We start from the raw sequence: 12,115 nt of genomic DNA, 5'->3' as shown, positions 1-12,115 counted from the left end.
AGAGATATAGGAAAGAACTTTTATAATGTAAGAGCCTTACTTATGCTATAATTGTGAGCATGTTAGTTTTCAACCACCCAGTGTTTCAATTTACTTTGGAGTGACAGGTAATCTCTCTATGAAAGACTTCAAGCAAAATGGAAGGATATGTATCCAAATGCCATGGCTAGAGTGGGGTGGGGTGGAAAAATAATAGGGAGGGAGAGGAGGAGAGAAAAATAGAAAATTAATACAAGGTCAGAAGCTTACATCTTTTTCCTTCCAAGAAGAAATAAAACTTGACTAACATTTAACTAATTGAGCCTTAAGAACAGTCAGTAGCAGACTGGTAGTATATGCAGTAAATAAAGGGCACCATTCTGGTTGTATCTTCTGAAGTTCTCGCATTTCCACATGGAGAAACCCAAATGAGTCAAATCACATGGATATGCCTGTTGAGGAAGATCACATATATGAAAGATGTTTAAGAACTGGAACTGCATTTTAAAGTTATTTCCGTACCTCTACTAATGGCTGACAGCAGCATAACATTTTTGCTGTTGCAAGGCATACATACAGCTTCAATCCTTTGGAACTTGTTCCATGAGACCAAATTTAATTATGTAATTTTTGATTCCGAGCCAAAAGTTTGTCATTTGTGTCCAGAAATAATTTTGTCTTTTAGATGATTGTAATCATTGTACTAACTGGCGGTTATTAACCACCTGTAGTACTGGTTGCTAGTCTAAGTACTTTATGTGGCTCACATCCTCCTAGTTACTCTGTGAGGTAGGGGTTACCTTCATCCCCTTTTAAAAGATGAGGAAACAGGTTAAAAAGACTTGCTCAAGCTCACACAGCTGAAATGTGGAGGAGATCCTGGAGTGCCACCCTTAATTTCTGCTTTTACTACAATCTTTGCTTCAGCTTTTTTTCCTGTCAACAAAATGATGAAACAGTACCGTTTAGAGCATTAATGCAGGGTTTATGAAGCCATTGTAAGTATTTGGAGAGGACGCAAAAATGTCGTACCTCAGTTTTTATAATTATCACATTTAGATGATTGCCAGTCCTTTCTTTATCCTGATAAGTATGACTCCATCCCTCTGTGTCTGTTTTCAGAAAATGCCTTTCCCATTCTCTGTCACTGAGGATGAGGCTGTCCTCTTACTGGTCAGGGCAAGTTTGGGGAATTCACTTTTTTTTTTTTTTTAACCCAGGAAACATGTAGACTATGTTTACTTAAATGAATGTAAAGATTCAAATTAACTATTGTAGCCATTTTCTTTGAGGTACATTGTATGACTATAGTTTTTGTTCTTAAACTTTGGCTTCAGTTACCAGTAGTTGGGCGGGGGTTGGGAGGGTATACTTAAGCCTTAACTATTACCCTGTATAAATTTGTAAGATGTTTAATAATGAATTGACTTTCTCAGTAATATACTGACAAGGAGTCGACTTTTGGGAGCCACAAGGTCATTGACTGATTTCAGTATTTTTATTTTAAGAATCTATTTTTAGCCCTTCAAAGTAAGTGATCTTCAAGTTGTGTAAATTCCTGTTGTATTTAGTTTATTATTATCATATGAGGTGGTGTATAGATATTTCTTGGCAAATAGTATTTAGTATATAGAAATTTCTTGGCAAATAGTAAGTGTTCGATAAATGTTAGTCATAGTTATTGCAAATTATTTTACAATTACTTAACTTATCTAACTATAGATTATGTTATCCCCATATTTTTGGTGAGTCATTTTAAAAAGTCTTATAATGGTTGTGATAATAAAGTTTAAAGCAGTGGTGCTTTGGGGCACCTGGATGGCTCAGTCGGTTAAGTGTCCCACTTCAGCTCAGGTCATGATCTCGTGGTCTGTGAGTTCGAGCCCCATGCTGGGCTCTCTACTGACAGCTCAGAGCCTGGAGTCTGCTTTGGATTCTGTGTCTCCCTCTCTCTCTACCCTTCCCTTGCTCGCATCTGTCTCTTTCTCTTAAAAATAAACAAACATTAAAAAAAATAAAAAATAAAGCAGTGGTGCTTTCCCAACTGTACTTTCACTTTTTTTCTCTCTTCCCTGGCTAACTGGAATTGGAGTTGAGGTGGAGATTTGGGATCTCAATCTTTCAGTTGCTCAGGCTTCAAATCTTGAATCATCCTGATCTTTCTTTCAATGTGAGAGCAAATCATGTTGGACTCTCTGCTTCAGCCCTTTCTCCCCTATAGTCTATTCTCAACACAGCCAGAATGATCCTTTTAAAATGTAAGTCATACCATGTCATTTCTGTCCGAAACCCTCCGCTGGCTTCCTATTACAGTCTGTGTGGATGCTGAAGTTCATGAGGGCTGCATAGTCTTAGGTGTTCTGGCCTTCTGTTACAAAGATCACTTCATTATATATATCTGGGTTTCCTAACATTGTTTCAGTTAGCTGTCCTAGAGCTAGTGTTCTATTTATTATTAACTCTACAGACAATGTAGAGATGGAGATGGTTGTGTCTCTTTTCATTATTTTATTATAAAAATTCTTAGTTTTCTAGCATCTGCTTTCTTCTAAATTAACTTCAGAATAATTTTATTCAGAAATGCTTTTGGTGAAGACTACATAAAATTTATATATTTAATTTGGATAGGATTGTTATCTTGACAGTATTGAGTATTTTTGTCTAGTTCTCTGTGTCTCTCTGTACTATCAAGCTTCAGAATATTTTGCCGTTTTCTTCCTTCAAGTCTGACATTTACTTAAGTTTGCCTCTGGGTATGTAGTCAGCATATATATTAAAGGGGAGTATCTTTTATAGTTCTTCTTGTAGAAGTAGTGTTTTAAATATTCATTTTCATTCTTTTATATGGCAGGTTCCAAAAAACATTTTTTAGTTTGTCCATTTGTTTAGAAGCATAAGTCTGTGATTGACTTTTGTTTAAGGAGAAACGAGGGTAATGGAAAACGAAGTAATTATAGAATTACTACTTACATCATATTAGTAGTCTTAACAGAAAAGGGAATTATTGATAGAATGTATTTTGTTTATGATCAATTTACACTATAAAATTTGGATCAGATAGAATCATTTCAAATCTAAAAGTGACCTTTGTTATTTAAGTATTACTTGTTATGGAGAAAATTAAATAAATCATGTGAGAATGCACAGAGTTATTCCAAAATGTTTGATGTTCTGTTCTTGATATTTGAAGGATAGTAATGGAAACTTGGAATTAGCAGTGGCTTTTCTTACTGCAAAGGATGCCAAGACCCCTCAGCAGGAGGAGACGACTTACTATCAAACAGCACTTCCTGGCAATGACAGATACATCAGTGTGGGAAGCCAAGCAGACACAAGTAAGTTTACTTCTCTCTTAATATTTTAATAGGAATGTGATGAAAAACTTTTCTTGGGAATATATTACTTTTTTTTAAGCAGAGGTGAAGGACAAAGAACTACTTTAACCTTGGTGGTTTTTAGTGTAGTTGAAAAGAGTATATGGTCTTATTAGCTGTATTATTATTATTTTTTTCCAGTTCAGTAGTAGAATATTATATTTAAGTTGTATATCCTTTCATAGTATTTCATAGTATTCATTGTTTTGAAATGTAGAACAGCTACATTTCTATGATTTTACATGGGCATAAACATTTGTTTTATGGATTTTAAGTGTTGGTAGAGGCTTAGTATTATTTTTGAAGGTAAACTTATTTCTAATTACTGATAGGTTTACCACTTAACAGAATTTCCCTTCCTTCAACCTTTATTCCTCCCCCAAATTAAGATTTTAGAAAAAAGTTTATTACTGTGAAACAAAGTAAACACACATACACAGACATATATACATATGTAGGAAAAGGATTATGTGGGATTCTACTTTTTCTTATAATATGAATATATATTTTAAAAATATGTTTAGTTGCCTCTGTGTTTCATTTTGCTGTAATTAACTGCACTATATAAAATGTAGGTATTTATTTTTATGCATTCTGGATTTGTTTGGTTACTAACTCGTATTTGAAGAAAAGAGAATCTTTTTTTTTTTTTTTTTAAGATTTTAAGTAATCTCTACACCCAGCATGGGGCTTGAACTCACAACCTTGAGATCAGGAGTTCCATGCTCTAGCTACTGAACCAGCCAGGTACTCCTCTGATTTTGTTTGTAGACTTTGTCAAAGTTAGGAAACAACTAGGAAGAACCTACTCACATAGATGTTTAGAACTGTTGGCATTAAAGATTAATGTTTTTTGGTAAAATATTTTAATTTCAAAGTTTCAGGATAATCTTAATATTCTTGTTCCACAAATGATCTTTTGTCATCTGAGGCTGAAATACTCCCATCTCACATAGATAATAGGTGATGACTGAAGTTTTATAAATGTGAGACCGCCCCGTGTGTTTATGTATAAGTTGAAGACAGAGTGGTTTGGCTCCTATTGCATCTCTAACTTCATTTTCTACTATTTTTTTCTTCTCACTTTATACTGTGATAATTCAGAATGGCTTGGAGTTCTTATCCACCCAGTGCTATTTAAATCCTCTGGTCTTTATATTGCTGTTCCTTTGTCTAGTGGGCCGTTCAGCTTTACCCCCAGCCTCCTTAATTCTGGGGTTGTAAGACTTATGTCAGGAGCTTCTGGCTCTAGTGGGTACGTCTCTAGCACCCAGAGCGTACTTGGGCCTTAATGAATACTGTGTTATTTTGAAATTATTTGCTTGTGCCTTTCTTACCAGACAGGAAGCTTAACAGGGCAAAAGACCATTGATGTTCCTACCATCGTGCTAGATTTGCATCGTTACTCAAAAAGTGTTTGTTGAATTATTTTTGATAATATATTTAAAAAAGCTGTTTCAAAACCAATGAAAGGGAATGAGGTTGAGAAGCTTGTTGCAAGAAGTTGGAAAAGAAGTAATATGAATAGAGGAAGAATTAGTGTGTGAGAATAACGTCTAATATCTTTAAAGGTTCTGAGACTTGGGGGAAAATGAAATTGGATAGAAAAAAGAAAAAAAGTTTTTGACTGAAGGCACTTGGTTCAAATGAAGGCAGCAGGAAATTGACTAAACGTGGTTCACTGTTCTAGTAGAAAGCATGACAAGACTGAGAGCTGTGAGTTCTTAATATAGAACAGGGGAGGTAGGGGAATTAGGATTATAAGACTGTCCTGAATAAAAGAAGAGGTCTGACTTGTTCTGTGAAAGTCAGCAAATAATGCCAGATGTTATACCTGTTCATCACTGCTGACAAAAATAGTGAAAACGTTAGAGAAGAGAGCTTCAAATAGGTGCTCGTAGGGAGAAGGCAACCTGATTTCAGAAGACATGGGTTCCCCTATAAATGATAATTAAAATTTTTGTGTTTTTGTGTGTAGCTTTTGAAAAATGTTCCTTAAGCAATTTTGTATTTCATATAAAATGATAGAGAAAGGAAGTTTCTGGTTTCATTATAACTGATTATCATACTGAGCAAATTGTGTGCTGTTGTGGTTTCTTTATCTATAAAATGTGCTATCCTTCTCACTCAGGTGCTAATTTGTAGTTAGTAATTCAGTAATTTGGATAGTGTGTCCATAAAGTTGTTTTCAGAAAGTCTAGAAAAACCCTTGAAAAAACAGAATGTGGTGACTGTATTATATCAGTATCAAACTGGGAAAAAATATCAGATGACGTAACCATCATTTTTTCCATTTAACAGATTTGACCCATATTTCAAAATGCTCTAAGAAGTACAATTGACATTAGGAAATAGTCTTGATTCAGCATTTAAATTTGGCAGTGTCAGGGGGCACCTGGGTGGCTCAGTCGGTTAAGTGTCTGACTTCGATCTGGTCATGATCTCAAGGTTCATGAGTTTGAGCCCTGCATTGGGGTCTGTGCTGACAGTTTGGAGCCTGGTGCCTGTTTCAGATTCTGTGTCTCCCTCTCTCTCTGCCCCTCCCCCATTTTTCCTTCAAAAAATGAATAAACATTAAAACAAATTTTTAAATTTGGCTGTGTCATAATAGTGTTATATGAGAAGGTAAGGAGATGTCATGCATTCACCAGATCAGAGTTTTTAAATCACTGTGCTGTTATTCCTCAGAAGAAATGAAATCTTTTGTGTACTTTTAAGTCTTAGAAGAAGTGGTGAAACGTGTGGAGGAAAGATAGGAAGTAATTACAACTATATATTCAAATACAGATCTTTACTGAAAAACTGGAAGTGCTGCGGGAATGTGGCATGTTGAGTAATCAGAGAGTGTGAGGAAATTTTCAAGGGATGGTTCTCAATATGAAAATCCTTTTTGAGCATTTTCTCAATTTTATATGAAATATATTGTTTAAGAAATGACTATAGTTTTACTTAATTTTTTCCAGTATGGCATGTTTTTTAATTTTTTAAATTAAAAAAAATTTATTCCTTCTTGTTTAAGTATTAAGTCTGTTACAACCAGGGCTAAAACATAAACAAAAAACCTTGCTAACTTTAAGTGTGTCATCTCTTGGTTGGGGTGCTGACAAACCTCTATATTTTGAAACAAAAGCGTTAAGGCTAAATATATAAGACTCCTTGTGGATATAAGCTCTTTTAGAAGGAATAAAATGTACCTTTTTTAATGACTAGAAGAATTTAGCTTATAGGTAGTATCCCATTGAAGTCACATTTGGGGATTGTGGGGAGATTTTCTTTTATGCATAACTGGGTATGTCAGAAAAATAGACCATTTAATTTGAAGATTCAACACAAATTTGTGAACCTTCATTTGATATTGAAGAAGTAATTACATTTTCAATAGTAGGATGCTTAATGGACTTTTTAGTGTATTTTTACTTTTCCTTTTAGAGAGAAAAAGAAAACATTTCAAGGAATGAGTATACTCTGCATAATAAGGAATTAAGTAGTAGTGTATCTGGAATCTTTTTATTGCTTTGGTAATTTTCTATACTATAATACTCTATTAAATTTTGAGAAAAGGCCTAAATCCTTTGTGGTAATATTAGCAAAAATTTAGATCTCTCTTTTCACTACTGGGATCTCCTGTCCAGATTAGATATTATGGATTGTCTAATAAATGCTTCCCACCTCCTGCTTAAATTGCAAATAAAATTGTTCTGGAGTTTTGCAGTGGAAAGTACTAATGCAAAGGGGACAGGGAAACAGTGCAGGATATCGTCATTGAGATGTCATAGGTATACTTAATAGACTCTGCTAAGTTTTTGTATTATGGCAAACTCTGTCATTGACATCACCGTACAGGCTTTTGCCCAATTTGAAATCAAATAGTAATATTCTTTCTTTCATGACCATTAAATTCTTTTGAACTTTTTTAAAACAGGAAAAAAGTATATGCCTACCAGAACAAGATATGCTACAATTGAGCAATCAAAGTATGGATCAAAAGATAAGAGGGATTTGGGTAGGTAATTATAAAACAAAGTAATGCCGCATATTGGCTTAAGTTTTAGAGAAGTGGGTATAACACATTGGAATGACTGTGAAGTAGTTGTTCTTCATAAATTAAAAAATTTTTAATGTTTTATTTATTTTTGAGAGAGTGAGAGAGACAGCATGAGCAGGGGAGGGTCAGAGAGAGAGAGAGACATAGAATCTGAAGTAGACTCCAGGCTCTGAGCTAGCTGTCAGCACAGAGCCCAGCGTGGGGCTCGAACCCATGAACCGTGAGATCATGACCTGAGCCGAAGCTGGGCGCTTAACCGACTGAGCCACCCAGGTGCCCCAATCCTTCATAAATTTAGACTCAATATATCCCCCCCCCCCAAAAGAATTGAATTATTAGGTGAGGATTGCATAGAAAGTGAGAGACTCTGTTGTAGAATTCTGGTCTTGGTTATATTGCTTGGCCAGCCTAAAAGTGATTTAAAGCACAACTGATACATAGATCCAAGTATAGTGCTCTCATCTCTCCTGAGGATAAATCACTTATGTTAAGCTGTTTAGGATATTATTAATTGAACAGTAATATTTTTCCCATTCTTCAAATATGTTAAGTGAGTAACTGCAGATAGAAAAAAATAATGCAAAGAAAGTTAAATCTTTTTTCATAGAGATTTCTAATGCATAAAACTATTTGGATGATTCACCAAAAGTCAAGGTTAAGCTTAAAAATAAGTTAACAGTGGGGTGAAAGTTGCTTGTAACTGGTTGGATGCAACTGGGCTAAGCTTATACACTATTCTAAGCGTGTACTTAGAATTCTATTAGACATGTACGGCAGAATGACTTGTGTAAATTTATGAATTTTGTGTATATCTACTTTAATGTTTATTTTTGAGGGAGAGAGAGGATGAGCAGGGGAGGGGCAGAGAGAGAGGGAGACACAGAATCCGATGCAGGCTCCAGGCTCTGAGCTGTCAGCATAGAGCCCGACGCAGGGCTTGAACCCATGAACCATAAGATCATGCCCTGAGCTGAAGTTGGACACTTAACCAACTGATCCACCCAGGCGCTCCAAATTTATGAGTTTTCTTAAATTTTACTGCAGAATGATAGCTATGGGCTATAGCTTTTGTTGACTAATACTGAATGCTTAATTATTTTCACAGTCTAAGTTGGAAACCAGTGCAGTTTATGACAAACTCAGGAATGGCTGCTCTTCTCTTCAGTTTTGTTACTAGTACTGTCATAATGTCAGTAGCTATTATCAAAAAAAGAACAAGACCATTTTGAGCTGAGCTATTCAATATAGTTGCCTGGAGTCACATGTGGGAACTTAAATTTAAAATATAAAGTAAAATAATACTAAAATGTAGTTCCTCTCTTGTGCTAGACACATTTTCAGTGCTCAATAATCATCACATGTGCTTAGTGGCTACCATATTGGACAGTGCAAATTAATAGTACACTTCTATCATCACAGTAAGTTCTCTTGAACCTCATTATTTGAGAGAATCTGAATTCAGCAGTGAGAAGATTGGAAAAGTAGGAACATCTTTGGGGCTGAGTGTGCGGTGGGAAACATTGGTCTCCTTGAGGTATATTACACTGTGTATGTCTTCTTGCTTTTAAGTATTGTTCTAACATGATACTTTATTATGGCATTGGTCCTGGAACTTACTAGAAAAATTTTAGGTAGATAAAGCATATGTTGTTAAGTATTCTAATTAGGGTCACTGTGAGTGAAGATGACTCACTCATTTTTATCTCTTTTCCATACCCTAGATTTAGCTTTTATTTAATAAATATTTATTGATTGCCTCTTACGTATCTGGTACTTTTTTAGGTCTTTAGAAAACAGAGTCTCAGTTTACAGAGGGGAAAGACAAACAGTAAACAATAAATAAATAATGCCAGGCAGCATTAAGTTCATGAAAAACGGTCGAGCAGGGTGAAGGAACAGAAGGTGACGGGGATGTGGTTGTAGGTCAGGCATGAGGTGTGCCGAGCAGGGGTCAGTCGGGGAACATCTCTTGGATGAGTTCACATTTATATAGACCTCTGAGTAAAGTTAGGGAGTAAACCTGTGGATGTGTGAGGCAAGTACATCCCAGGCTGGGTGGAGTATATCTGGCTCAGGCGATGAATGGTGAGGATCCTTGGTGAGGCAGAGTGATGAGGGTGAGCATGCTAGTGTTCTTGCTTCCATTCTGCTGACCATCCCTTTGATCACACTTGCCTGTCTCTCCTAAGGCATCCCCATCCTTCTGATGGCCCAGGGATTTTTATATATATTATATTTTTATATTATATTATATTATATTATATATATTATATATATATTTACATATATTACATTTTTATATAAAATTAAAATTATATTTAACTTTATATTTAATTTATAATCTCCCCAAATCATTATTTAGTTTGCAATTCTGGCTGTTTTTTGTTTATATGGGTTTTCTTCCAGTTGCCCCTTCCTGGTACGTATCATCACAATGCTTGTCAAACTCTTGTTCAGTACTTCCCGATGAGTTCTTTGTACTCATCACTTCCCTGCCTAGAAATCTTTGCTGGTGGTGAAGGACTTCCCTTAGGTTTAACCTTGTGTAGGTAAGGAAAACAATGGGAGAACGTTACATGGATTGTAGTTCAACTGTACTATGGGCTAAATTGGCTTTTGGAAACTAACTTGGAAGCCTCGTGTCATTAATATACATTTTCATGGGGAAATGAATTATTAGTTATAAATAATGCATACATTTGACTTCTAATTCATTGTTAAGTTGATGACAGCCTGTATTTTGGAATAAACAGAAATGTTTCATAGTTGGTATTTAAGTTTTACTCAAATGGTAATTCTTTGGAGGGTGAAAGATTTATTAAGGTGACTGTTATGTTTTGGTATGTTTATTTCTGACTTGACAGCAAATGTGTTTTAATTTGGGCAGACTTGAAAATGTTGGAGGTTACTGTTTATAGTCTCTTGTAATCTGTGACTTTCTATAGTGTTACTCAGCTAACACACATTTGTGTTCTTGAGTTGTATTCACACTAGTACTAGAGGAGGGTTGGTTGAAACATTTTGGTGTTTTACTGAGATATTCCTTTGGCACATTTATAAAAATATTCATAATACTCTGATATTTGGATGGAATTTTTACAAAGGCTAAATTTTTACAATTGAAATTAGAAATTGGTTCAATTAGAAATTGTTTATAGCCAAGCTTATTCTCTGTTCCTGTTCGAATATATGAATATACGAAGCTCAGAGGGTGCTAGTTTTCATTGTGAAATTAGTAGTTCATTACTTATTTCATGTTTTAGGAGAAATTGTTCTTCCAACTCTAGAAAAACTCATGTTTAAGCATTCTATTGATATAACATTTAATTTGGTAATATCTGGTCTGAAAATCATGTTTTTGGTGTATGAGTAGGTTATAATAGTCTTTGAGGATTGTATATTGTTCTGAAATATCTAAAATGGAAATAAGCTTTATGGAGTAATAAGAACATCATGTAGAAAATTACTGTAACTGAAGTAAAACTGCAAATAATGAGTAAACCTCCTCCATTGCTTAAAAGAAAAAGTCTCAGCTTTTCAGCTAAAGACCAATAGTCTGATCAACCTATCCTTTTTAGCATTAAAGACTACGATTGCTTGTTTCTTCCTCTGTTTACACTCACAATACTTCTGACACCAGATGTATGCGTTTTCCCCCACTTCTGACAGGTTCTCCAACACCAGCTGGGTGTCCTGTGATTCAATTCCATTCTGATACTGTCTACCTGGAGTCCATCAAGTTACATAAGTTACAAGCTCTCGGTCCCACAAGACTGCCCTCACTTCAGATGCCATTACCCACACTTCTGTCTGACATGGCTGCACATTGGGGGTGTTCACCACCCCCTCCTTGATTTTTATAGTTTGCAATTACGGCTCATAGAACTCAAGACAACACTTACTATTACGTACAGTTTTATTGTAAAAAAAACGGGTATGCTAAAGGACACAGATGAACAGCCAGATGAAGAGGTACATAGGGTAGGGTCTGGAGGTGTCCCAAGAGCTGGAGCTTCTGTCTCCTAGAGTTGGTGTGTGCCACTCTCCCAGCATATGACTATGTTCCCCAGTTTGGAAGCTCTCTGAGCCTGTACTTCAAGGAATTTTATGGCGGTTTCATCAGGTAGACATGACGGATTGCTAACTTGATCTCTAGCCCTTCTCCCCTCTCCTTTGAGTTCCTCTCAGCGTTCCAAGCTTCTCATCATGGCTTGGTTTTTCTGGTGGGCAGCATTCATCCTGAAGTTATGCAGGAGCTGGTGAGTCTCAGTTCATCCTGAGCTGTACAGGAGTCCACCAGGAGTCATCTCATTAGAACAAAAGATGTTCCTGTCACCCAGGAAATTCCAAATGATTTAGGAACTCTGTGTCAGGAAATGGCTCAAAGACCAAATATTAGACATTAAGATGCTCCTAGCGTCTTTATCACTTATCTTGCTCTTTGATGGATTGTTTACTTACACATGATTTTACAACACCACAGAAGATTTCCTTCCAAATATTGGAAGAATGTCTCCATTATGAACCAAATAAAAGTTGAAGTCTTTGAGTGTTGGGAAGATATGTGCATAGTGGTAGAAACAAGTTTTCCAAAGTTACCAGTTTTGCTTGAAATTAATCCTTGGCAGCACATATTCTCATTTGTTCTACCTCAGGTGACAGGATCACTTTGTTTATTCTTGAGAGAGTATCTGCCAAATTTTGAAGTTTGAGTAGT

General features: G+C 35.7%; 1 protein-coding gene across 8 annotated transcripts in view; it reads left to right on the top strand.

Annotated features, from left to right (window-relative positions):
• USP25 (ubiquitin specific peptidase 25) overlaps positions 1 to 12,115 on the top strand; it is a 140,796-nt gene that overhangs the window by 24,978 nt on the left and 103,703 nt on the right. For 5 of the 8 annotated variants that reach the window (XM_029939124.1, XM_029939123.1, XM_029939121.1 and 2 more), the window contains exons 3-4: positions 3,170 to 3,314; positions 7,276 to 7,356. In XM_029939124.1, the coding sequence (XP_029794984.1) occupies positions 3,170 to 3,314; positions 7,276 to 7,356 (226 nt within the window). The remainder of the gene's footprint in view (positions 1 to 3,169; positions 3,315 to 7,275; positions 7,357 to 12,115) is intronic. The other 3 variants (XM_029939125.1, XM_029939122.1, XM_029939127.1) reach the window with 1 other exon arrangement.

Source organism: Suricata suricatta, chromosome 5 (assembly GCF_006229205.1).
Source record: "Suricata suricatta isolate VVHF042 chromosome 5, meerkat_22Aug2017_6uvM2_HiC, whole genome shotgun sequence".
Classification (NCBI taxonomy): domain Eukaryota; kingdom Metazoa; phylum Chordata; class Mammalia; order Carnivora; family Herpestidae; genus Suricata; species Suricata suricatta.
The sequence above is the reverse complement of the archived record's forward strand: the minus strand, read 5'-3'. Positions and strand labels throughout refer to the sequence as shown.